This window comes from Rhinoraja longicauda, chromosome 1 (genome assembly GCF_053455715.1).
Source record: "Rhinoraja longicauda isolate Sanriku21f chromosome 1, sRhiLon1.1, whole genome shotgun sequence".
Classification (NCBI taxonomy): Eukaryota; Metazoa; Chordata; class Chondrichthyes; order Rajiformes; family Arhynchobatidae; genus Rhinoraja; species Rhinoraja longicauda.
Genome location: NC_135953.1, coordinates 126,143,864 through 126,171,141, shown reverse-complemented (window position 1 = coordinate 126,171,141; position 27,278 = coordinate 126,143,864). Strand labels below are relative to the sequence as shown.

Genomic DNA, 27,278 nt, shown 5'->3' with positions numbered 1-27,278 from the left:
TCAACCTCCCAAATGAACTTAAGGAAAATAACTGCAGATGCTGGTTCAAATCGAAGGTAGACACAAAATGCTGGAGTAACTCAGCGAGTCAGGCCGAAACATCACCCATTCCTTCTCCCCTGAGATGCTGCCTGACCCGCTGAGTTGCTCCAGCATTTTGTGTCGACCTAAGTATATTATCTAGGTTGAGCCTTCCAGTATCACCCACCTTTTATAAGAAGTATTAAAACAAGGAGCCAACCCTTGAGCACAAACCTGGTAATAGTAGGAATAATGGCAGTATTTAAGAAGCGGGAGGGTCTCGTAGTGTTTAGTCAGTTTGGCTTTCTGAAGTAATCAGCATAAGTAGTTTGCATAGTCATTCACTCCTTTGCAGATTTGTTATGTAAGGTCAGTTCAATAATGCACAATGCCTCGGGCCATGCGAATGAATTCCTAACCCATTGGGGTTGGAGACTATCTCTTTCCCATAGCCCTTAGTCAAACTATGGCAGATTGTATCTCGGCCTGACATTCCATACACGTGATAGACGCAAAAACCTGGAGTAACTCAGCGGGACAGGCAGCATCTCTGGAGAGAAGGAATGGGTGATGTTTCGGGTCGAGACCCTTCTTCGAACTGGAGAAGGATCTCGACCCGAAACGTCACCCATTCCTTCTCTCCAGAGATGCTGCCTGGCCCGCTGAGTTACTCCAGGTTTTTGAGTCTGTCTTCGGCTTAAACCAACATCTGCAGTTCCTTCCTACACATGGTTGTTGGAATTGTAGAAAGGATTCAATTGCCCTCCCCAACGATGGCTTGTTTTTGACTTGCTTGGGATCTGGATACCACTTGCAGCTTTTATTATTCATTCCTAATTACCTCTTAAACTGCTGTGCCATTTCAGTAGACTTTTGAAAGACAGCCATAGTGACTGACCTGGAGTCATGTATTGATTGGCCAAACCAGGTGAGGATGGTAAATGTCCTCCTCCCAAGCACCAGCATAATCCTGTGCAGTGGTGCAGCGAATAGTGCTGCTAACTTTTCAGTGCACGCGACCCAGATTCACTCCACACATCCGGGGCTGTACGTACGGAATTTGCACCTTATCCCAGTGATTGCGTGTTTCCTCACGGCGCGCTATATTTCCCCCTTATTCCAACGACATGGGTTGGTAAGTAAAGTGGCTGCTGCAACATGTTCCTCGTGTGTACAAAGTGGCTTGCACCTGGGGGAGCAGTTGATGTGGAGTGAATGGGCCAGGGGGAAAGTTTAATGGGCGAATGGGAATGTTCTGAGAGCTGATGGGCCGAAAGGCCTCCTATGCAGTGAGGTAATATGGAAGTGAATCAGATGGGTTTTTGCAGTAACACAACTGTTTTTGTGATTTACCATTAGTAAACAATCAGTCCTTTTAATTGTATTGCTGCTCTGGTGGAATTTGAACTTGAGTATCCCAACTACGGGTGCTGCACTGTAAGGAGTTTGTACGTTCTCCCCGTGACCTGCGTGGGTTTTCTCCGAGATCTTCGGTTTCCTCCCACACTCCAAAGACGTACAGGTATGTAGGTTAATTGACTGGGTAAATGTAAAAATTGTCCCTAGTGGGTGTAGGATAGTGTTAATGTATGGGGATCACTGGGCGGCACGGACTTGGAGGGCCGAAAAGGCCTGTTTCCGGCTGTATATATATGATATGATATGATTATTGTTATTTGAACTCAAAATAATAATGTTAACAGTATTTTAAAATTTCCCCTTTGTCAGTTGCTTTATTATGGTCGAAGTGTAAACTCAAATTAATGAACAAAACAGGGTGGGGATAAATTTACTTTCGAAATGTTGCCAGGGGTAAACGGGACGTAAAAGGTTGGGGAACCCCTGATTTAGTCTGTTGATTCTATGGCATTTCTCGTAGTTATTCCCGTTCACCCACTTGTTTTCCTCTAATCTATTTTTACACTCAAATAGCTGCAAACTCTCCTCTGATTCTCCTATTATCCATGCACACCAGGTGCAATTTATAGCAAGGAGTTAATTGGGAGGCAATTGGAGCACCAGAGGAGAACATGTAAATTCCCACTTAGACGGCACCAGAGATTTGAACCTGGAGATAAACCTGGTGAGTTGGAGCTATGTGGCAACAACTCTACCCACTGTGGTGTGAAATAAACTACAGGTGCTGGAATTAAAAAAAAAACAGGTAAAACAGTTGGTCAGGCAGCATCAGAGGTGAGAAAATCGAAGTTGATGTTTCAGATCAAAAACCTTTTATCGAACTGAAAATGCAAGAAAACAGTTTTAAGTTGCAGAGAGGAAGTTGTGAGAAAACAGAATGTTTACCTTGCATTCTGTTTTCTCACACGTACTTTTATTTCCAGCACCTGTAATTGAGGGGAGATCAACATGGTCAAGGTAACAATTACATTAAAAAGCGGTCCAATGTATTGTTTCTGCACCGATCTCTCGGAAGGCAATCGGCACTTCAAGAATCCCTTTAAGTCATGATGCTCTGTGGCAGGATAGGCTGCCGTGGTGCTGAGGGGCGATGGGGAGAGGAGGCACAGCATTTTTCTGTGTGTCACCTCGCTCTCATCCCACCCTCTCTAATCACTTGCACACACTTACTCGTATGCTCTCTCTCAACACCTGAGCTGTCAATGGTCCCAAGTGATTACACTTGTTTTTAAATAATCAGTAAAGGAAGCTTCAGCAAAGTATTTAATATCGGCTGGTGGTTGAAGAGTGAGATTGCAGATGCAGTGGAGGACATTTGATCTGAAGAAGGGTCTTGACTCGAAACGTCACCCATTCCTTCTCTCCAGAGACGCTGCCTGTCCCGCTGAGTTACTCCAGCGTTTTGTGTCGATCTTCAGTTTAAACCAGCATCTGCCGTTCCTTCCTCCACATTTGATGTGACAGTGCAGTCCCTTTTATTGATGTGCCAACCCCAACCTTGAATAATGTGCTTGAAGGAACTGCAGATGCTGGTTTATACCGAAGATAGACACAAGGTGTGGAGCGTCTCACGGTACAAGCAGCATCTCTGGAGACAAGGAATATGTGTTGTTTTGGGTCGAGACCCTTCTTCAGATTCGTCTCAGAATAAGGTGCTTCTGGTTTTCGGGATAGTTTGTATTGAAGGTCACAGGATGGAATCAAGGGTTATGGGGAGAAAGCAGGTTTTGGATGATCAGCCATGATTATATTGAATGGCGGTGCTGGCTCGTAGGCCCAAATGGCCTACTCCTGCACCTATTTTCTATGTTTCTATGTTTCCTTCCAAAGCTGTATTTTCTGCCAGCAGTGATGGAAACGTGCACAATGCAATAGGTGATGGGCACTTCGACTGCCCTAAGGTGACTCGCACCTGACGGTGCCAGCCTATTTCCTGATTTCTATTTAACCCAGAAGCGAACGTCATCCTCGCGGTCTGGCCCGCACCTGGAGTAGTCGCCTGCGTGGGCCAACCTGCACTAGAAAGCTTCAATGCAGATGTACGCAATCTTACTTAATTCCCTCATCAATCCCTTTGTTCCCTCTTCATATAAAATTCAAATCAAATTTGCGGGACACATTTTCCCATGCAGAAAGCTCTGCTGACTACCTTGTCTGTCGAAATGCTGGTAAATCCTGTTCATCAGAATCCCCTGCAGTAACTTAATCCACCACTGATGTCAGGCCCACCGACTGGCCTGCAGTTCACTGGTTTGCCCTTGCTGCCCTTCCTAATTAACGGTACAACATTAACCACCCTCCAGTCTTCTGGAACTGCGGCCAAAGACGATGCAAGTATCTCTGCAAAGACATGAACAATATCTCCCCGAGTTTCCTGCAAGTAGTGGGGATGCACTTGGTCAGGCCCTTGGGATGTATCCACTTAAATGTGCTTTAAGTCTGTCAATACTTCCTCGTTGATAATTAATATATTATCCAGGACCTCACTACATTTTCCTCAATCCCTGGGCTTCCATAATCTTCACAGTAAAAACTAATGAGAAATATTTATTAAACATCTGAGCCATCTCTTGTGACTCCACATGTAGATGGCTGTGCAAATCTTTATGGAGAACGATGATAAAACTGATGATAAACAGCTCTTTCTGTCTTTTCTGTCAGTCCTCCACTGCTCTCGTTGACCTTTCTGATTGAGATATTGTGAATCTGTGGAATTCTCTGCCACAGAGGGCAGTGGAGGCCAATTCACTGTTTTCAAGAGAGAGTTTGAAATAGCTCTTGGGGCTAACGGAATCAAGGGATACTGATTCTGGATGATCAGCCATGATCATATTGAAAGGCGGTGATGGCTCGGAGGGCCGAATGGCCTACTCCTGCACCTATTGTCTATCTATGATTAGAACTGTTGGCCAAACTTGGCAATTTAGCCCATTAATTTTGCCGATTGCAAACAGTACTCTGAGCTCCATTATCTTTTATTTCCTTATGTATACAAAAACAATTCTGCCCACTTCATAATCTTTAGGAATTGGGTGTTGGTGCGTAGCCCATTGTATCCAGGAGCGTGATTTTTTTAAAAACTTGCCTCAGGTATTTAACAATACTAAGTAGTTTACGCAAAGCTTTGGATAGCTGTAAGGCTGCTTCATGCATCATCGAAAACAATTAATTCTGACTGCACAAAGAATTAGTATTTCAGTTTATTGTCACTTGTATCACAGTATAGTGAAAAGCTTTTGTTTATGTGCTATCCATATCTTTTACAAATCATACATGATTATAATCAAGCCGTCCACAGTGGGCAGATAAAGAATAAAGGGTGCAACATTTAGTAGAAGATAAATTCTGTTTAAGGATGGTTCAGAGGTCTCCACTGTGGTAGATGGGAGACCAGGACCACATTTGAACTGCTGAGAGGATGGTTCAGTTGTCTAATAACAGCTGTGAAGAAACTATCCCTTAATCTGGAGGTGTACATCTTCAAACTTCTCTACCTCTTGCCTGATGGGAGAGGGGTGAAGAGGGAGTGACCGGGTAAGACTGGTCCTTCATTATGTTGCTGGTCTTGCCGAGACAACATGAACTGTAGATGGAGTCAATGGAAGGGAGGTTGGTTTGTGTGATGTCCTGCGTTGCGTCCACAATTCTCGGCAAATTCTTGTGGGCTTGGATGGCGCTGTTCCCAAACCATGCTGTGATGCATCCTGATAAAATGCTTTCTGTGGTGCATATGGCGAGGGTTGTTGTGGACCTGCTGAACTTCCTGAGCTTCTTAGGAAGTAGAGGCGGTGGTGTCCTTTCTTGGCCATAACTTCAGTGTGACTGATCCAGGACAAATTGCTGGTGATATTTATTCCAAGGAACTTGAAGCATTTGACCATATCTACTTCAGTGCCATCAATGTATGCCGGGGGTGTGTGTACTAATAGGGATCATGTTGGAATGGTGTAGACACTGATAATTTTGCTTTACTTTTCTGCGAGTATTTATTTACTATAGGCCTTCCATAGCACACATTTTACACCTTGCTGTTTCCATAAATACCAATTTATTGCAGATTCACTCAATTTATGTGAGAACCAGATTTTGTTCATCTACGATAATTGTTACAATTCTCGCTGCTACATCCTTCTGAAACTTCTGAAAACTGTCTCACCTGATGTGCTGTCTTAATCCTATTCACCACTTGCATCACATGTTCTTTCTCCCCAGCCCAATTTTGAGCAAACGTTCCCTTTTACTTATTGTTCATTTCTACTCAATCTCATCCTTCGCTACATTCCCAGCTGTGACACTGGGAACAAACTTCACAATGATTTTCAAGATGTATCTTGAGACAACAGAGCTAGAAATAGTTACAAGCAATTAAGTAACCTAGCACTCAACTCGACAATTACGTTTTTGGAATAAGTGGTGTAAAGGCATCGATGTTGGAATCAGTTTTCAGAACCACATTACTGCTGAGAGGCCTTGACCAGCAGAGAACAATGTTAGGAATTCTGGTACTTAGATTATAAACATTTCTATAAGAAAATAACTGCAGATGCTGGTACAAATCGATTTATTCACAAAATGCTGGAGTAACTCAGCAGGTCAGGCAGCATCTCGGGAGAGAAGGAATGGGTGACGTTTCGGGTCGAGACCCTTCTTCAGACATTTCAGACCCTTCTTATAAACATTTCTGTCAGTCATCACATCTATGGCTCGGTGTGGTTAAAAGACATTTGGAAATGTTAAGTGAAGGAATGGATTAAAAAAATCGAAGTGCCCATTTCCCTCCATTTTCCCTTCTTCTGAACCTTTGGCAATTTTGGTAATATCTGTCATCTCTCAATTCTTAAAATGGACACACAATGCTGGAGTAACTCAGCGGGACAGGCAGCATCTCTGGAGAGAAGGAATGAGTGACGTTTCGGGCCGAGACCCTTCTTCAGACCTGACCCAGTCTCAACCCGAAACGTCACCCATTCCTTCTCTCCAGAGATGCTGCCTGTTCTGCTGAGTTACTCCACCTTTTTGTGTCTATCTTTGGTGTAAACCAGCATGGGCACTTCCTTCCTACACCCCTCAATTCTCGTCATTCGGATTTTTATCCTCCACTCCAAACTCCCATTGACTTGGACCATTACATTGTCTCTGAAATAGCTACCTCTGTTCCCTTGATCTGACACTGCTCACAGACTATACCCATGACTTCAGGTTCAGCCATAGAAGGCCATCTGTGCAGCAAACCCCCCTCCCTCCTGTTTTGGGAAGTCCCTGTGATTATACTTCTATGCACAACACTATATTTCATGTTTTTGTGCACTGTAATGTAGGCCAATGTCATGACCTTTTGCCTTTTCCAATGTCACCCATTCCTTCTATCCAGAGATGCTGCCTGTCCCGCTGAATTACTCCAGCATTGTGTGTCCATTTTAAGAATAGAGAGAGTCCAAAATCACTTGAGACTGTCAGGTGCAAGGATTTCAAAACTTCAATTAAGTACGTGAACAGTGCTGCAGTTCTCCCTGTGACCTTGTGAGTATCCTCCGGGTGCTCCACCTTCCTCCCACATCACAAACATGTGTGGGTGTGTAGCCTCTGTAAATTGACCATAAAGTGTGGGGAGTAGATGGGGGAAAATGGGATAACAAAGGTAACAAACCATGTGAACGGGTGATTTAATGGTTGACATGGACTCGGTTAGCTGAAGGGCCAAGCTGTATCTAGAAAATAAACTGCCTATATAATTACGTTATTTTTCCTAATATGTAAAATTATACAAAAATGTGCTATTTATTGAATGAGTACAAAAAGTTACTTTGCATTGCAAAATGTGCCATATATTAGATTGCAATATGATGCAATTTGCCTGAGCACTGCAAGGTTGAGATTTTTTTTTTGAAAGCTACAAATAAATTGTAATTGTAATTAATTTATTAGCCCTTGTATGTAAAAAACATACAAGGAATTTGATTTGCCATACAGTCATACCAAAAAAGCAACAAGACCTACAACTACATAAAAATGAACATGAACATCCATCACAGTGCACTGTGATGGAAGGCAATAACGTCCTATCTTCTTCCTTCCTTTCCTGCCGCGGTCGGGGCAGATGAACCATCCGCAGCCGGCGATCAAAGCTCCCCATGATCAGGGCAGCCGAAGCTCCTGCGGTTGGAGCTCCCGAAGTCGATCCCTGACAAAGGGATCACAAGCGCCACGATGTTAAGTCCACAGGCTCCCGCGGTTGGAGCTCCCAAATCCGATCCCCAGCAAGAGGCCGCCAGCTCATCGATGTCCGGCCGTAGCGCGGAAAGAGATACGATACTGAAAAGTTGCATCTCCGTCGAGGAAAGAGATTTTAAAAAAGTTTTCCCAACCCCACCCCCCACATAATACAAAGTTAAAGATACACTGAAACATACATTTAACGACTGACTAAAGAAGAAGGACGGGACAGACTGTTGGCGAGGCAGCCATCGTGCGGCGCCCCCCCGCGGTAGTTTTAATACCCAAATAAACGAAGCAAACCATGTTATTTGCAGTCTTCATTTACTCATAGCAGGTTAGCATGCAAAGGTTTTTTTTTAGATTTAGAGATACAGCGCGAAAACAGGCCCTTCGGCCCACCGAGTCCGCGCCACCCAGTGATCCCTGCACATTAACACTATCCTATACACTAGGGACAATTTTTACATTTTACCCAGTCGATTAACCTACATACCTGTACGTCTTTAGAGTATGTGAGGAAACCGAAGATCTCAGAGAAAACCCACGCAGGTCACGGGGAGAACGTACAAACTCCGTACAGATGGCGCCCGTAGTCAGGATCGTACCTGAGTCTCAGGCGCTGCATTCGCTGTAAGGCAGCAACTCTACCACTGCGCCACCGTGCCGCCCTGTGTTATCACTGTGCCCCTTCTGTTTCTAAAACTTAGGCAGGTTTTGCCCTGGAATGCAAAACAGAAACTTGTAAGATCCTTCAGATAATACCTTCTGTGCACTTCAGTCAGCCAACCGCAAACCAAACTGTTTCATGTCCAAGTAAACATATCACAAATATCCTGGTGATGTATTAGGAGTCAATGATTGATCTTGGGTTGGTCCATTCACAATTTTTCCCAAACCTAATGGACTTTGTCAAAGTTATTTTTTGCCTCTGTTCCCGTCTCCGTCATTAATTTGTAGTCAGTAAAAAAAAAAGTGAGATTACATGAAAACCTCTTATGTTATGACATGATTGTTTTTCCTTTTGTAATGATCTATTGTCTCAATTACATTATTGTAGGGTCTTGAGAAGGGTCTCGACCCAAAATGTCATGTATTCCTTTTCTCCAGAGATGCTGCCTGACCTGCTGAGTTTCTCCAACTTTTTGTGTACCTTACATTGTTGATTACCTGTGTTTTATTGCGTGGCAGTGCTCTTTGCATTTCTTGTAGTTTAAGGATATAATTGGCTTGCAGATTATCACTATTATCAAAGAACTTGAGAGCTGACCATTTAAATATCCTGCTTGCATAAGTAGTTGTGACAACAAATTGCTGAACTACTATGATTCTTGTAACTGGAATATGTTCAGAAATTAATTTAGCTTGGATGGACACAAAAAGCTGGGGTAACTCCCCACAGACGTTCCAGAGGCCCTTCTGGCAGCAGTTTGTGATAGAACATAGAAATACTTGTCAGGGACGGACCCTTTGGCCCACAATTTCTGTGCAGGGCATGATGATTAAACTGTGTAGCAAAGAACTGCCGATGCTGGTTTACACCGAAGATAGACACAAAATGCTGGAGTAACTCAACGGCTCAGACAGCGTCTCTGGAGAAAAGGAATGAGTGACATTTAGGATCGAGACTCTTCTTCACTCTGAAACGTCCCCTATTCCTTTTCTCCAGAGATGCTGGGGACAACTCTGACTTACTCCAGCTTCTTGGGACTATCTTTGGTTTAAACCAGCATCTGCAATTCCTTCCTGAACATTAATTTAGCTTGGATTTTGTTGACTTCACATTTATTACCTTTATGTCAAATTTAATTGACATTAACAAAGTGTAGCAGGCGAAAGAAGGTCAAAATATAACATCACAGTATAAAGGATAAAACCTCACTCTCATTCAAATGTAATGAACTGTCACGGTTTTAAAAGTGAAGTGACAGAAAATTAATCACAGAGGTCTTATTCCTTTTAAATATGCTTTATGTTCTGCTCTGTGAATTAATCTAGTTTAGAGATACTGCATGGAAACAGGCCCTTTATTGTAAAAATGTAATGTTCTGAGGTGTGATTTCTCTGCTAACTTTTTAAATTTCCATTACAAGCTTTGTCCCTACTTTCTCTAGAATACCCGAACTTGATCGGATTATCAATCCAGTTATACTGCTATTCTTTCTACAGTGTAATGTGGTACCAGGCAGACACCACCTTATTAGCTCAATGGATTTGTGATTGCATTGAACTCGATGAATATTTACCCCATCTACCCATACAGTGAATATTATGCATGAACTTTTGTTTGAATTTGGTTGGTCAGAGAAATATTTTAATGTGAATTAGGCCATGCCATTTAATAGAATTAAGAACAAAAGGGTTGCAGGGTGGCACAGCTGGTAGAACTGCTGCTTCACAGTTGCAGAGATCCGGTTTTGATCCTGACCTTGGGTGCTGTCAGTGTGGAGCTTGCACGCTCTGGCTTCCTCACACATCCCAAAGGCTTGACAGTTATTATGAATAATTATGAACATTATAATGTCATAAGGGATAGGAGTCGAATTAGGCCATTTGGCCCATCAAGTCTACTCTGCCATTCATCATGGCTGATCTATCTCGTCCTCCTAACCCCATTCTCCTGCCTTCCTATAACCTGCACTAATCAAGAATCTATCCATCTCTGCCTTAATGATATCCACTGACTTTGCCTCCACAGCCTGCTGTGGCAAAGAATTCCACAGCTTCACCACCCTCTGACTAATGAAATTTCTCCTCGTCTCCTTCCTAAAAGAACGTCCTTTAATTCTGAGGCTATGACTTCTAGTCCTAGACTCTCCCACTAGCGGAAACATCCTCTCCACATCCACTCTATCCAAGCCTTTCACTATTCTGCATGTTTCAGTGCGTCCCCCCCTCATTCTTCTAAAATATGATGAATATTGTCAATTACTTCATACCACCTTATTATATTATTTGATGATTACTCTACTGTTGTGCTGTGAGGGAATGCCGATTCACAGCATCAAATAACACTCACTGAGCTGAAAGGTGCTGGCTGCGGCTGGCAATTCTGCTTGGATCCACTAGGGTTCAGACATTCAAATTGAAACAAAAAGGTGCTTTGTAATGTGACAGATTCGGCTTCATTTAATCTTTTGATTCACCTAGTAGCAGTGAGTCCAAGTTTCCAACGTGACTTCCCAGTGCAATGCTAGGGCAGCACAAATTATTTTTGCCTTACTCTTTGTTTCCTTAATTTAAACTTTAAAAAAATGCTTTCATAAACTTTACATTAAACTTGTTTACCTCAATTTTTAATAGTTTTAAAATCTCGGAGACATTAAAAAAAAAAATCAGTTGCATTGCCTGAATAATTTTCACCATTCAGCTCTCCATTGCCGACAATGCTTTTTTAGATTTAGATTTTTTTAGATTTAGATTTAGAGATACAGCGCGGAAACAGGCCCTTCGGCCCACCGAGTCCGCGCCGCCCAGCGATCCCCGCACATTTACACTATCCTACACACACTGGGGACAATTTTTACATTTACCCAGTCAATTAACCTACAAACCTGTACGTCTTTGGAGTGTGGGAGGAAACCGAAGATCTCGGAGAAAACCCACGCAGGTCACGGGGAGAACGTACAAACTCCGTACAGACGGCGCCCGTAGTCAGGATCGAACCTGAGTCTCCGGCGCTGCGTTCGCTGCAAGGCAGCAACTCTACCGCTGCGCCACCGTGCCGCACTTTTTCACTTGATATCCCCCAAGCATTGGAATTGCACTCCACTTTCACTACAATTTAAGATCAGATTGTTGGACAAATAGATTTAGCTGGAAAGAAGTGTTGAATTATCTGGAGTGCATGGTTTATTTGGAAGTTAGTTCCTTGGCCCTGCCATTACACAGTAGCATTTGCAGACAAAAATAGATGCAGCAGTTTCAACTCTGACTTCTCACAGAACTTGCATTAACAAAGCAGTGTTTTTTACCCCCCACCCTCCCCCCCACTATTTCAGGAAGAAGTCTTTCTTGTATGCAGCTCTCTATGCTGCATTGATATTTGGCGGTCGGCACATGATGAAGCAACGAGCAAAATTTGAGCTGCGGAAACCCTTGGTACTGTGGTCACTGAGCCTTGCCCTCTTCAGGTAAGTGTCATTTCCCTCTTCCCACCCACCCCCCCCTCCCCTCGGTTGGTGATAATCCATGACATTTCCGATCAAGACTGCATATAAGTTCAAGCCATCTTTTAATTCTCGTATAGGATTGTGATTTTTACCATTCGCGTTGAGGTCAAAAATGTTTAAGTACACCAATTCCTGTCTAAAACTGAGAATACTTCATTTTGAGAGTTAGATTTAGCTCAGGGGTTAAGAAATCAAGGGATATGGTGGGGAAAGCAGGAACGGGGTACTGATTTTAGATGATCAGCCATGATCATACATATTGAATGGCAGTGCTGGCTCAAAGGGCCGAATGGCCTACTCTTGCACCTATTTTTCTATGTTTAATGTTTTACGTTTATGTTTTCTGTCAAAATTGCATCATGATGCTGCAAATTAGTTTAGTTTAGTGATACAGCGCAGAAACAGGCCCTTTGGCCCACCAAGACTGCACCGACCAGCGACCCCCACACATTAACACGACCCTACATACACGAGGGACAATTTTACATTCATACCATGCCAATTAACCTTCAAACCTGTAAGTCTTTGGAGTGTGGGCTGAAACAAGATCTTGGAGAAAACCTACGCTGTCATGGGGAGAACGTAAAAACTCCATACATACAGCACTTATACTCAGGATTGAACCCTGGTCTCTGGTGCTGTAAGCGTTGGAAGGCAGCAACTCTACCGCTGCGCCACCGTGCCGCCCCGTAAATGGATATGGTATCGTTTCTATTAACAAGATATGATATTTACCATTCATGAATCAATTTTATTTGATGTTTAGTTTAGAGATACAGCATGGAGACAGGCCCTTCATTCCACCCAAGTCCACACTGACAATATTATCCCTCTCTCATCTACTCCCTAGACACTAATGGCAATTTTGCAGAGGCCAATAAACCATCAAATCTGCAAGCCCTTGGGATGTGGGAGGAAACTAGAGCACCCCCAGTAGAAACCCACATGGTCACAGGAAGAACGTGCAAGCTCCATACTGACAGCACCCGATGTCAGGATCAAACCTGTGACATTGTGCAACCCTTTTGTTCTTTATTCTGTGAAATGGGGAGGCTAATTTGCATTAAAGTATTTCTCTAAATAACCAAATTCAAACAATTTTTTTCTACAATTAAGACATCCATTTGCCCAGTAAGATCATTTTGCATTTTTTAATTTTAATGCTCAATCAAATTTTAGAAGTGCACTCAAGTAAGTTTGACCTGACCATTATTTTTCTCATCTTGACCACTAAAACATCTGCTTGAATGAAAATAGCCTTTTTGGTGCACTTTTCAGTTTAGTTTAGAGATACAGCGTTGTATAGAGTGATACAGTGTGGAAACAGCCCTTCGGCCCAACTTGTCCACATCAGCCAACATGTTCCAGCTACACTAGTCCCACCTGCCCACTTTTGGTCCATATCCCTCCAAACCTGCCTGCATTTGGTCCATATCCCTCCAGACCTGTCCTATCCATGTACCTGTCTAACTGCTTCTTAAACGTTGGGATAGTTGCTTCCTCAACTACCACCTCTGGCAGCTTGTTCTATACACTCACCACCCTTTGTGTGAAAAAGTTCCTATTAAAAGTTCCTCAGATTCCTATTAAATCTTTTCCCCTTCTTGAACCTATGTCCTCTGGTCCTTGATTCCCCCACTCTGGGCAAGAAATACAGTGCATCTACCCGATTTATTTCTCTCATGATTTTATACACCTCTACAAGATCACCCCTCGTCCTTCTGCACTCCAAGGAATAGAGACCCAGCCTACTCAACCTCTCCCTATAGCTCAGACCCTCGAGTCCTGGCAACATCCTCGTAAATCTTCTCTGAACCCTTTCAAGCTTGACAATATCTTTCCTATAACATGGTGTCCAGAACTGAACACGATACTCTAAATGCGGTCTCACCAATGTCTTATAAGACTGCAACATGACTTCCCAACTTCTATACTTCGATATAGAAGATGCCTGCATCTCTGTAGCAGCAGGTGAATCCATCTACCGGTCTCCCAAAGGCTCAATCATATGTTTGGCTGTACATAATTTGGAAACAAAATGCCAGTGTCAAATTTTTAAATAAGTATTCTCTTTATCATGTCATTAAGCCTAAATGATCAGATTTCTAAACCAGATTAGCAAGTGATTCCAGCATCTGCAGTTCCATGCATCTCCACATTGTGATTTGGCGACGTGAGGAAATGCAGACGCTGAAATCTTGAGCAAAACAACACTCTGCAGGTCAGGCAGCATCTGTGGAAGGAATGGGCAGGGAAGATTTCCGGTTGATACTCTTCTTTAAACTGATTGTGGATGGGGGGCGGGGGAGAAAGCTTAAAAAGAGAGGTGGGCTTGGGACAAAACCTGGCATGTGGATTTTGGTGAGAGGGGTCTGATTGGCAGATGGGTGGTAAGGTGAAAAGAAGACAGTAGGGTGCCAAAGAAAAGGAATGAAATGTAAAGCTAGAGGGAGGGATATAGATGGATATCCTTTTCAACTCTTGCCTTTGTCGTTTGCTCCAACCATTCCCAACCATAACCTGTTTGCACGTATCACGTGCCAAGGTTTGTCCCGCTTTCTCGTTTTTTGCTTTCTTCCCCCTGCTACAATTGGTCTGAAGAAGGGTCCCGTCCCAAAAAGTTGCCAATCCATTCCCCCCACAGATACTGGCTGATCTGTCCAGCACTTTGTGTTTCACCCTGTGACTTGCTCAGGTTGTGCTGATTTCCAAACATTTTTGCTAAAAACATACAATATCAGAGCACAATAATTATTAAAGGAATTGTAAGCACAATGAATAATAACTGCTTACACTGTAACACAATAATAATTATTGCCAAGTAAGGATAATTTTCTATGTGTGTGCAAAAGGCATCACTTGCCCAAATTTCAGATGCTGATGATGATGTATCTGTAAATGAAGATCCTAATTTTTAGGGGGGGGGGGTGGAATTTTGAAGATATATGGTATACAGGCTTGTATATTTAACTTTTTACTCTTGGGTGCTGCACAAACAGAAATGTCAAAGTTGAGCCGTTCATGGTTGAAAGAATAGCATAATACTACAAATATCATCTTGACACCTCTCTTTAAAATGTGTTCTCCTCACTTTCTTTTGCTTTCTGGTCACAAAACAGTTTTTAACAAATCAAATGTTACTTCCTAATGATCTGAACTATTGTCCTCCATTCAAAACCGTAGGATATTATCTGAGGATTAAAACCATTGATCCTCTAGTTTAAATAAGCAAAAGTGGGGAACAATGAAGCTTGAAAAGCTCTGTCTATGGTAAGGCTTTAGATGATCTGACCACCGCTTTGTGTCTGAACCAAAACTGAAATGTTTGCTGGTTGTCAAAACGTTATTCAAAGAGGGTAGTGGAGGAACTTGTGGTGTCCCTCAGCTGAAGAGAAACACGGCAATAAGGCAAACCAGTCTACATGATACTTGTTTTGGCCAATTTATCTGGATCACGGTCATATTTGTGATCTGTGGAATTCTCTGCCTCAGAAGGCAGTGGAGGCCAATTCTCTGAATGCATTCAAGAGAGAGCTAGATTAAGCTCTTAAGGATAGCGGAGTCATGGGGTATGGGGAGAAGGCAGGAACGGGGTACTGATTGAGAATGATCAGCCATGATCACATTGAATGGCGGTGCTGGCTCGAAGGGCCGAATGGCCTCCTCCTGCACCTATTGTCTATATTTACAGTAACAGTTAGCAGTGGCCATCTTGCTGGTTAAATATGTGGTTCAAAGCTGAGAGTTTCATCTTTGAAGACCAGAGCTGTGTTCCTGCCCTCATTCAGTCTGTACTGTTGCTTTGAAAACATGGTTCAGTACAAGTTTAGTTAGACAGAATACTTGTGACAGTTACTGCCGACAGCAACAATAGCCTGACTACTAAATCATGCTTAGCTTAATGTAGGCTTACAGTATTCATGCTAATGTGGATGTTCTTTCAAATCGTATAAATGTTATTGTTCTGTTATGCCCTTGATGAAACCTATTTTAGCATGTATGTAAAAGGCAGTGGGGGATGATGTGAGGTCATGTACTTTGGTAGAAAGAAGAGGAAAATAATGTTTTAAATGATAAACAAGTAAATGTTGTTGTTCAAAGGAATCTGGCTTACAGGTTCATGAGGCGCAGAAAACAAATGGTACAGGAAATAATTTATTATGCTGGCCTTTAGTACAAGATGATTGCGGTGCCAAAGCAAGGATGTATTTTTACAAATACACAGAACTTTGCTAAGACCACATCTGGAGTACTATGTATGGTTTGGGATTCTGTATCCTAGGAATAATCCCAGGAATTAGTAGGTTAACTAATTGTGGAATTCTCTGCCACAGAGGGCAGCGGAGGCCAAATCACCGGATGGATTTAAGAGAGTTAGATAGAGCTCTAGGGGATAGTGGAATCAAGGGATATGGGGAGAAGGCAGGCCCGGGTTATTGATTGTGGACGATCAGCCATGATCAAAATGAATGGCGGTGCTGGCTCGAAGGGTCGAATGGCCTCCTCCTGCACCTATTTTCTATGTTTCTATGTAACCTATGATGAGCATTTGTCGGCACTGGGCCTGTACTCGCTGGAGTTTAGAAGAATGAGGGGGGACCTTATTGAAACATACAGAATAGCGAAAGGCTTGGATAGAGTGGATGTGAAGAGGATGTTTCCACTAGTCTAGGACTAGAGGTCATAGCCTCAGAATTATAGGACGTTCTTTTAGGAAGGAAATGAAGAGACATTTCTTTAGTCGGAGGGTGGTGAATCTGTGGAATTCTTTGCCACAGAAGGCTGTGGAGGCCAAGTCATTAGATATTTACACAGCAGAGATAGATAGATTTTTGATTAGTGCTGGTGTCATATGGTGAAGGCAGGAGAATGCGGTTAGGAGGGAGAGATAGATAGCCACGTTTGAATGGTGGAGCTGACTTGATGGGCCGAATGGCCTAATTCTGCTATTACATGACCTTATGAAGTATGTGCTTGCCTGCAATTCATACAGTGTGGTGTCAGTACATTCAAATTAAATCCAGTCACCTTACACTGAAAATATAATGCGCCTGTCCGAACCATCTGCATCAAAACTTAGAATGACTTGGATTTGCATGGATGCGATGACAAGAGTGGAAATTTGGACTTGCTGAATGGCAGATGACCCAATATCTGTTGCTGGGATCAACATTGGAACCTGAAACACTACCGATGTCAATGGAGATTCCAAGTCTGTGTATTAGGAAGGTATTGTTAGTACACACAAGCATCAAGTGAAAACGACACATGGCTCAACAGCTTTTCCATTCTCTCTGTGTAAAGCCATTTAAAAAAATGTAGAAAGTAGACCTTATTCATGATTTACACACAATAAATAAAACTGGCACACTTTTCTTCCTTTACAGTCATTGTGCTACCCATCCAATACATTGTCTTGTAATGGATCAATGTAACTTAAGTTTCCTCATTTATTAATGTGCTGTCAAGTGTTTGAGTGACGGTAAAACAGGTCCCCTTATCTCGACATCTCATGGCAGCAGGACCTTAGTATGCATTCCTTCCCCACAAAGCCTTTGCGGTGGCTGTACCAAGCTTCAGTGTGTCCCTCAGTAAATTTCTCTACACGTTGGAATGTGCCAATTGGCAGCATTCGCTTATGGACAAATCCTTGCTGGAACACCAACAATGCTCAAGTGAACCAAATGGTATCCATCACCAGCTTGATGACCTTCCTGAAGCAATTGATGTTCGTCTCAATGTGCATCCCCGAGAACAGCCCATAAACCAGGGTCTTCTGTTACCCACCAGCTCCAAACAAATCTGATAAGGACCATTGCAACATTTTCTAGATCTTCTTGTCTGGATCTAGGATGATCAGCCATGATCACATTAAATGGCGGTGCTGGCTCAAAGGGCCGAATGGCCTACTCCTGCACCTATTTTCTATGTTTCTTGACAAATGCACAGTGTGGGAAGAAGTGGATGTTTTGCGCATCCTCACCGCAGCGATCTTGAGGAAAGCATGCAATGGGAATGAGATTGGCTTTTGCAGGACGGATCTGACAGGAAAGGTCCCTCTCACTGCCAGTCAAATGAGGTCTTGGTGTTTACTTGTTTGTTCTGGTGACTATTTTAACAGCTTGCTCAGGAAATTATCTCACAGGATCCATGATGTCCTCACGTGGAGCCGGCAGGATGTTCTGTGCTGACCATTGCTAGATGAACCTATGGTCAAAGGTGTAGGTGTTACAGAAACATTTCTATGAAGGACAACGAATGCAGCAATGTCCAACTGAATTGAAGATTGCAGGATGACGAGGCCAGGTCCATCCTCTGCAACACGGAGGACAGTTAACCACAACACAGACTGATACCTAGTTTAGTTTAGAGATACAGCGTGGAAATAGGCCCCATCGGGCCCACCGAGGCTGCACTGACCAGCAATCCCTGCACAATAACACTACCCTATACACACCAGGGACAATTTACATTTATACCAAGCCAATTAACCTATAAACCTGTACTTGTTTAGAGTGTGGTAGGAAACCGAAGATGTCGGAAAAAAACCCATGCAGGTGACGGAGAACGTACAAACTCTGTACAGACAGCACCCGTAGTCGGGGGCAAATTCAGATCTGTGGTGTGCAAGCATTGTAAGGCAGCAACTCTACTGCTATGCCACCCTTGTGCTTGTGCACTTCGGTTGCATGGACACCTTGAAGCAGTCACATACCAGAGTGCCAATTGGATAGGTCCTACACTTGATAATTTTCCCCCTGCTTTCTCTGGATATTTGTGCATCATGAGCCAACAGAAGCAATTCATTCTTGGTCTTTGGATTAATAGGGTGACTGGTATGGGCACATGTGCAGCATGCACACCCAACACCAAGAGCGTCTTGCACTGGATGGCAGAGTTCTTAGCCCCCACTGAAAGAGAGCAATGTTCCCAATTTCCCTTGGCGATCTGCTCCAGCCAATTCTTTCCATGTGTCTCGGCTCTTCTGAACCAGAGTCTCAGCACATTCAGGGTGGTCAGACTTAATTTTGAGGGTTCCAAAGGATCAGTTAGATTAGTTGCCAAAAATCATAGCCTTACTTTTGCTATGACCTGAAGCCAGCTGAAATTGGTTGCAGATGCTGATCAATCAGCGGGATGACAAGGCATCTGGGAAGAAGGCTGTAATGTCATTGACCGAGGGGGAGGATTTGATCTGAGTGCCTCTCTGCCTCATGTTCCCATCCTCTTCACCCCATGTCATCCATGATGGATGCAGCAAAGGCTTCAATACAACTCCCAAGCAAGACTGTGGAGAGTGCGAAGTCTTGCCTGACTCCAGATTTGATGGGGCAAATTTCCATTTCCCATTCGTCAACATGGCTGTGCTGTGGTAACATTTTGCAAGCAGCACAATGAATGAGTCACTATTCTTTGTCGCAAGGACCGAGAGACCTGGAGGCTGTGTTGCCTGCCTGGTGTCTGGGTTCAGGACACCTCAACTTCCGAGGAATTTGGAACGAGGTGGGAAAGATCCAGTTGCCGTGCTCCATGGTAGCGCAGCGGTAGAGTTGCTGCTTTACAGCGAATGCAGCGCCGGAGACACAGGTTCGATCCTGACTACGGGTGCTGCACTGTAAGGAGTTTGTACGTTCTCCCCGTGACCTGCGTGGGTTTTCTCCGAGATCTTCGGTTTCCTCCCACACTCCAAAGACGTACAGGTATGTAGGTTAATTGGCTGGGTAAATGTAAAAATTGTCCCTAGTGGGTGTAGGATAGTGTTAATGTACGGGGATCGCTGGGCGGCACGGACTTGGAGGGCCGAAAAGGCCTGTTTCCGGCTGTAGATATATGATATGATATGATATGTGGGTACCACTGATGTAGGTTGAAAAATAAAAGGACTTCTGCTGAGGGAATTTGAGGAGCTAGGGACTAAATTAAGTAAAACAACAAAAAAAGGTTATAATCTCTGAGCCATGAGCAAATTGGCATCGGGTCAACAAGATTATGGAGTTAAATTTGCGGCTCAAAGATTGGTGTGGCAAGCATGAAAGCAAAAGAGAAAGTATATAATTTGGCAAGGATTAGTGAGAGTACAATTACAGATTACAGGGATGATTGGTCATTCCCATGATAACCAATGGTTATGATCATTGGTCATTCCCATGATAACCATGTAGTTTGGCATCAGACTGAAACCTTACAAAGGTGGCTCTCACACTTCTATTCTTTTGGCACACATCTATCTCCATTCGCCTGGCTCTGATCCCATCTTCTCTCATTGCCCCCACCTCCAACCTTCGGAAGGCCCATTCCAACCCGAGGTAATATTCAGTCATGGATTGAGGTGGCAAGCTAGGCAATAATGACTGGAAATCTGACTGACATTACTATTGTGAAGTTCCCCTATCATACTTGAGGAAGGATGTGCTGGCTCTGGAGAGGGTCCAGAGGAGGTTTACAAGAATCATCCCAGGAATGGCAGAACGCTTTACCCACTGGAGTTTAGAAGAATGAGGGGAGATCTCAATGAAACTTAACGAATCGTGAAAGGCTTGGAAAGAGTTGATGTGGAGAAGATGTTTCCACGAGTGGGAGAGTCTAAAACTAGAGGTCATAGGCTCATAATTAAAGGATGATCCTTTAGGAAGGAGACGAGGAGGAATTTCTTTAGTCAGGGATTGGTGAATCTGTGGAATTCTATGCCACAGAAGGCCGTGGAGTTCGTCAATGGATATTTTGAAGGAAGAGACAGATAGATTCTTGATTAGTGCGGGTGTCAGGAGTTATGGGGAGAAGGCAGGAGAATGGGGTTAGGAGGGCGAGATTGATCAGCCATGATTGAATGGCAGAGTAGACCTGATGGGCCAAATGGCCTAATTCTGCTCCTATCACTTATGACCTTATGATCATGAAGATTTGGAGTTGAGTACTGCGCAGGCTCAACTGGCTCTGCCCCTTAAATGTTCATTCCTCCACCACTGTGTCCTAATCATAATCGTAATTTATTAGTCAAGTACGTTTTGCAATATACGAGGAATTTGGTTTGCCATCCAGTCATAACAAAAAAGCAACAAGGCACACAGCTACATAAAAATTTTCATAAACATCCACCACAGCGGCTCCTGCACGTTCCCCACTGCGATGGAAGGCAATAAAGTCTTATCTTCTTTCCTCCCTTCCTCCCGTGGTCGGGGGAGTCGAACCATCCGCAGCTGGCGATTGAGCTCCCACGTCGGGGCGGTCTAAGCTCCCGCATCGGGGCGGTCGAACTCCTGCGGCTTGGAGTTCCTGAAATCAGTCTCTCACCTGAGTTGCTGCCTCACAGCGTTTGTAGCGCCAGAGACCCGGGTTTGATCCCGACTACGGGTGTTGTCTGGGCGGAGTTTCTACATTCTCCCCGTGTCCTGCGTGGGTTTTCTCCGAGATCTTCGGTTTCCTCCCACACTCCAAAGACGTACAGGTTTGTAGGTTAATTTGCTTGGTAAATGTAAAAATTGTCCCTAGTGTGTGTGGAATAGTGTTAATATGCGGAGATCGCTGGTCGATGTGGATACGGTGGGCCGAAGGGCCTGTTTCCGCGCCGTATCTCTAAACATAACTAAATAACTTGGAGGTGCTGACCTTGTACTAGGTTAGACTACGATGATTGCAAGTTGTGACGTGACTTCCTCCACATTTGAATCTTGTAAACTATAATATGATATATTTGCCCTTATAATCTTTCTTGCAATTTGTCCAGCAAGCGAGATAACAGATTGCCATGGAGTTTAAGCATATTTGCAATTGTGGGCCTATTGCTCAATTAACTGTATCTTCACATAAATTGTGACACGTCCAAAAATAACTTGGGAGAAGACAGTGTAGTACACCAAGCATGGTGAAACAAACGGGTTTTATTCACGAAACAGTGGTTGAACACACGCGAGATTAGTTAGGAGAACAGTTAGGTGTTTGTTGCTGTTGAGAGGAGCACCACAAGTCTCTCAACTCGTGGGCTTGAGCTGAGCTTCTCATCTCCAATTGTCATCTCCAACTGTCAACTGTCATCTTCAACTGTCAATTCTCATCTCCAACTGTCAACTGTCATCTCCCTGTCACTTGATCATTCCAGTTCCGGTGACGAATGTTCAATCAGTAAGTGGCTTGACCCCCAGGTGGCGCCACTAGTGTTTTTATTTTGTTTGGGATTTCCTTCTGTGCAGAGTATTGGAAGAATACCTGGGTTTATAGCCCAATGATATCAAAATGATTTTTTTCTGCATTTATCTCCCCAATACCACCTAACAAAACATGCCTTCAGTGTAGTGCAAGGAAAAAGATGGACCCATGAGGAATTAGTACTGTGTCCAAATACTTCAACAAATAGATTATAGAATTAATGGATTCTGCTCGTGATTTCTGACATACTCTTCCACCCATGCAATTGTAAAGAGCTTGAGTTTGCTCTTGAGATTTATGATATGTCTTTGTATTCCTGATGCAGTTTTTGTAATGTAATTGCTCACAGGATTCCATTATTTTCTCTCCAGTGTAGGTGGATGTCACCAACAGTTGTGAGAGTACTCTCACAATGTAGTAATCTGCTTGTCGTATCTGTTTCAATCGTGCAGCTTATTGTAAAGCAAGCAAGCATTTGTGCAAGGAGTCAGAAGTCTGCAATTTGGCATTAAATTATTTGTATTTGCCTCCTAAAGCACAAAGAGGTTAAAAAGCTGATGTGTCGGTGTGTGTGGTATCCACACATTGTATGGTATGGTATTCAATGCTTTCCTTTCTTATCCTCGCACTGAAATAACATTAAAGTGCTTGAGCAAATTCTACATGTAATACAAAATAAATTCCTTCATTTAAAGCAAGCTCATCTTCCTGATACCACTCTTACATGGCCTTGCTTTCGGAGTCGAGCTCCCCAGAAAGACAGCAGCAACAATCCCACCTGTTATCTGAGGTGGTGTAATACTCAAGGTGCGTTTCTTGTTTATCAGCAAAGTAAGGGGCAGGGAAATGACAGCTTGCGGTTTTAAGGTTAGAATGGCACTGATTTGATTGAATGGATACATACTTAATGAGATTTCAAGAAGGACTACATTATAACTGGTTATGGTAGTGCAAAGGTTAAGTCACTGGAGTGGATTCCAGTGGCCTGGTATATTGATCCAGGTAGAGAGTTTGAATCCTGATTGTGTCCATCATGAAATTGGAGGCTGCCTGGGAACATCCGTTGTTCGGTGGTTGGATTGTGGTCGAGAGGGAGGTGCACTGTGATGTCAGAGAGTATCTGTAAAAAAAAAGATGCCTCTTTGCTAAACAACAAAATCTTCGGTTTCCTCCCACACTCCAAAGACGTACAGGTATGTAGGTTAATTGGCTGGGTAAATGTAAAAAATTGTTCCTAGTGGGTGTAGGATAGTGTTAATGTACGGGGATCACTGGGCGGCACGGACTTGGTGGGCCGAAAAAGGCCTGTTTCCGGCTGTATATATATGATGATGATGATGATGAATAGAACCTCCCATCATCTGTCCACTTAACAATCTCATACAATGGAGACATTTGTGGTGCATTCAAGTATGTTGAGAAGGTGAAGATTAAGCACAAAAACCCAAGTCCCGACTGCGTCCAAGTTCGAAGTTTAGTTGGTGAGCGAAGTTTTTTGACGCCGCACATAAGCCGCAGTCTCCGGTGAGGGAAGAGAGGGGAGGGTCAGAAGACTGTTGGGAACAAGGCAAGTGGAGAGATCTGAAGGAAAGATTTGGTTAGAGGAACGTGATTGGTGTGCAAGATCTGGGGGAACGTTGGTATCTAACACCCGTGGAAGAAACGTAAAAAAAAAAATTTAAAGCTTAATGTGGAGAAGGATGTGATGGGACTGCAGTGCAGGGCAGCTTTGTGCTAGTGAGTTGGTGCTGCAGAAGGGAACGGTCAAGAGCATTCACGTGCCAGTATTTAACCATGATTCTCAGGATGTGGTGACAACATTGATTTGAGGAACACTTAAAACAATGAACGTAATATTTTAAAGGGCTATATTTTTCTAATGGTATTTGATTCATATTATCATGGGATCTCTGGGGGGAAATGAAAGTGTTATGATATGTGGAAGTACAGTGTCTTAGTACCAAAAACGTCCACAATTATAATCAATTAATCTGTTTTTACTGAACATTTGAGGAATGAATATTGGTCAGGATATTTGGTCATATTTGACATATTGGTCAAATGAAACTTGTCTCACCAGAAAGATGACATCTCCAAAAATGCAGCACTCCTTGAGTACGGCACAGGTGTGGCAGTTCCGATTATGTGCTTAGGGGTCTGACTTGACTTTCTGACTGGGCTCCGAGCTTAGGCTAAGACCTTGAAATAGGATTTAAATGCAAAAGATTAGGATATAAAAGTATGAGAGTTTCTATTTTCAAAGGCAATTTTAGTCCTCTGGATTATATTACTGGAGTTAATAATTGAACCTGAAACCACATTAGGATTTAGGAATAGGTTAGTAGTTGAATGAAAGAATGTGGGAAAGGAGCAGACACGTACGTTTAGAGCTATTAATGTGAAACAAACATTAGCACATAATAGTTGGGCTCATCAGCTTATTTCTGCATTAGGTCAAATCAGTTCAATGCATTGTAAACCAAATAGCTTTGTGTGAACTCAGTACGAAACCCTATCTAACCTCAGGAAGACTGACATGTTCCTGAAACAACTAGGGCCCGATGTTACCAGTAATTCCACTCTTACCCAATTCTTAAAAGTGTTTAACGCATTAAAGGATCAGTAATTGCATGTATAGTTATCATTGGAAAACTGTATTTAAATAGTGTACCTAATTAACTGTAATTGTTGGCATTTGGCTGCACAAATTTTGAACGAGTGCAATTAACCTTAGTTTAATTTAGTTTTGAGATACAGCGCGGAAACAGGCCTTACTGTCCACCGAGTCCGCACTGACCAGCCATCCACACACAATAACGCTATCCTACGCACACTAGGGAAAATTTACATTCACACCAAGCCAATTAGCCTAAAAAACCTGTACCTCTATGGAGTGTGGGAGGAAACTGAAGAACTTGGAGAAAACCCACGCAGTCACGGGAAGAACATACAAACTCCGTACAAACGGCACCTGTAGTCGGGATCAAACCTGAGTTTCTAGTGCTGCAAGCACTTTAAGGCAGCAACTCTGTGCCACCGTGAAGCCCAAACCTGTTTAAATCTTTTTTCCCTTTAATCATTTGTTTGAAAATATATTACTGTCTGTCTACTCAGAGGTAGCCAGCAATATGTGTTCTGTTGTTAGATTGTCCAATGAAGGGTGTTGCTGTATAGTTCAGTTTGGTTTATTGTCATGTGCACCAAGGTACAGTGAAAAGCTTTTGTTGCCTGCTAACTGGTCAGCAGGAGGACAATACATGATTACAATCAATTAATTTACAATGTATTGATACATGATAAGAATATAACGTTATAGCGATTTTAATACCTAGTTTTATAATGTGAAAAGAACTATCAGGATTTTTCCATTGGTTAAGGTTTTTCCATATCTCTGCTTTAGATCTTAATCTGTATTTTGCACTCCAGTGTAGGGAACAAATTTTGTATAAGGAAGCTTTCAACCCTTTTAGAATGAACGAGGGTCTTCCCTGGGCAATTTGAGCAAATATTTCCTGTTTATTTGTGCTGGGTCCATTTACATTTTATATTTTAAATAGAGTTTATTTACTTATTAGCTTGAATATATTAAGGTTTAACTGTTAATATCACAATCAAACTTCTTTAGTTTGGTATACAGCATGGAAACAGGGCATTAGGCCCACTGAATCCGTGACAATCATGATCACCCGCACACTTGTTTGATCCTACACACAATGGACAATGTACAGAAGCCACGTCTTTGGAAAGTGTGAGGAAACTGGAGCAGCAGGAGAAAACCCACGCGGTCACAGGGAGAACATACAAACTCTGTACAGGCAGCATCCGTGGTCTGGATCAAACCTGGGTCTCTGGTGCTATAAGGCAGCAACACTACCGCTGCACCACTGTGCCGCCCCCTAAACTCATAATTTGTACTGAGTTGTGGGAGTGTGTGTGTTCATTATTTTACAACTAGCACATAGGCCACGTTTGTTCCTTTAATATGAGGTAACTGAGGCACATGCTTTAGAATTCAGGCTGGGAGCTCCATTAAAGTTAAATGAATGTCACCTTTATGTATATTTTGTAGTGGGTGGATTCAGTTGTTTGAAGCTCAGTTAATCTGCTGCAGAAAGAAAGGTGACCATTGTTCTATGCTGCTGCAGAAAGAAAGGTGACCATTGTTCTATGCTGCTGCAGAAAGAAAGGTGACCATTGTTCTATGCTGATGCAGAAAGAAAGGTGACCATTGTTCTATGCTGCTGCAGAAAGAAAGGTGACCATTGTTCTATGCTGCTGCAGAAAGAAAGGTGACCATTGTTCTATGCTGCTGCAGAAAGAAAGGTGACCATTGTTCTATGCTGCTGCAGAAAGAAAGGTGACCATTGTTCTATGCTGATGATATATCACACTGGAATAACTGCTTCAATGTAGTCTGATTATCTGTGAAAGCACCCATGCAAACCAATTTGAGAACATGTGAGGGATGGAGTAGAGTGATTGGTGAGATGGAAGCAGGGATAATTTGGTGGGTGGGAGGGTGGGTGAAAAATGCAGAATGGGATCAGGTCTAGCAGCAATTGAAGTGATGTCAGTACAGGTCTGTTTTGGTGTGGGAGGGGGTTGGGGTGGTGGTGGGGCTGCAGGGAATGAACATTAGTGTAATCCTGAGGATCAAAAGATAGAAAGTAATTAACAACATTTGGCAGAGTCCTAATCCTGAGCAGTACAGTGAAAGTAATGCACATTAGCAGCAGTGATGCTTGCTTCGTGGAACAATGGTTTGATTTTCCCACTAGCTCTGCAGGCATGGCATGGGAATGATGCAACGTGACGCACAAATTGCATCAGGCAGAGCAACTAGTGTCACTAAAGTGACTGGTTGGATTTTGCCTTCTAACTGAAGGGTGGGTCCATTCTCAGTTGTGCAGCACTGAGATGAAATGTGGGAAAAAATGTAATTTCAAGGCCAATACTTAAAATGAAGATGATGCACAATTTGTTTCAACATGCATGAAAGTGAAGTAACATAGTAGATTGCCTACGGAGATGTAAGAATTGTAAAATATCAATCAAGATCTTTTTGTTTTCCTTGTCTAGCTACACTTGGTTTTTATCTATGTGGTTTTAAAAAATACACACCTTTTGCATGTTCTGTCAGAGTTTAAATTTACAATTCCATAATCCTGCAGCCACTCTTGAAAAACTGAGCATGCACTGACATAAGTTGATCTGAATTTTCCACAGAAAAATCAGCAGGAACAACTTATTTCTACTGTAATGTAATACATTTGTTGATTATCTGGATATGTGTCTTGTTGGTATGGTGGG

The 27,278-nt window shown here is 42.9% G+C and overlaps 1 protein-coding gene across 2 annotated transcripts in view; it reads left to right on the top strand.

Annotated features, from left to right (window-relative positions):
* Nucleotides 1-27,278, top strand: part of elovl6 (ELOVL fatty acid elongase 6) — a 100,090-nt gene that overhangs the window by 53,943 nt on the left and 18,869 nt on the right. For both annotated transcript variants that reach the window (XM_078406284.1, XM_078406294.1), the window contains exon 2: nt 11,655-11,786. In XM_078406284.1, the coding sequence (XP_078262410.1) occupies nt 11,655-11,786 (132 nt within the window). The remainder of the gene's footprint in view (nt 1-11,654; nt 11,787-27,278) is intronic.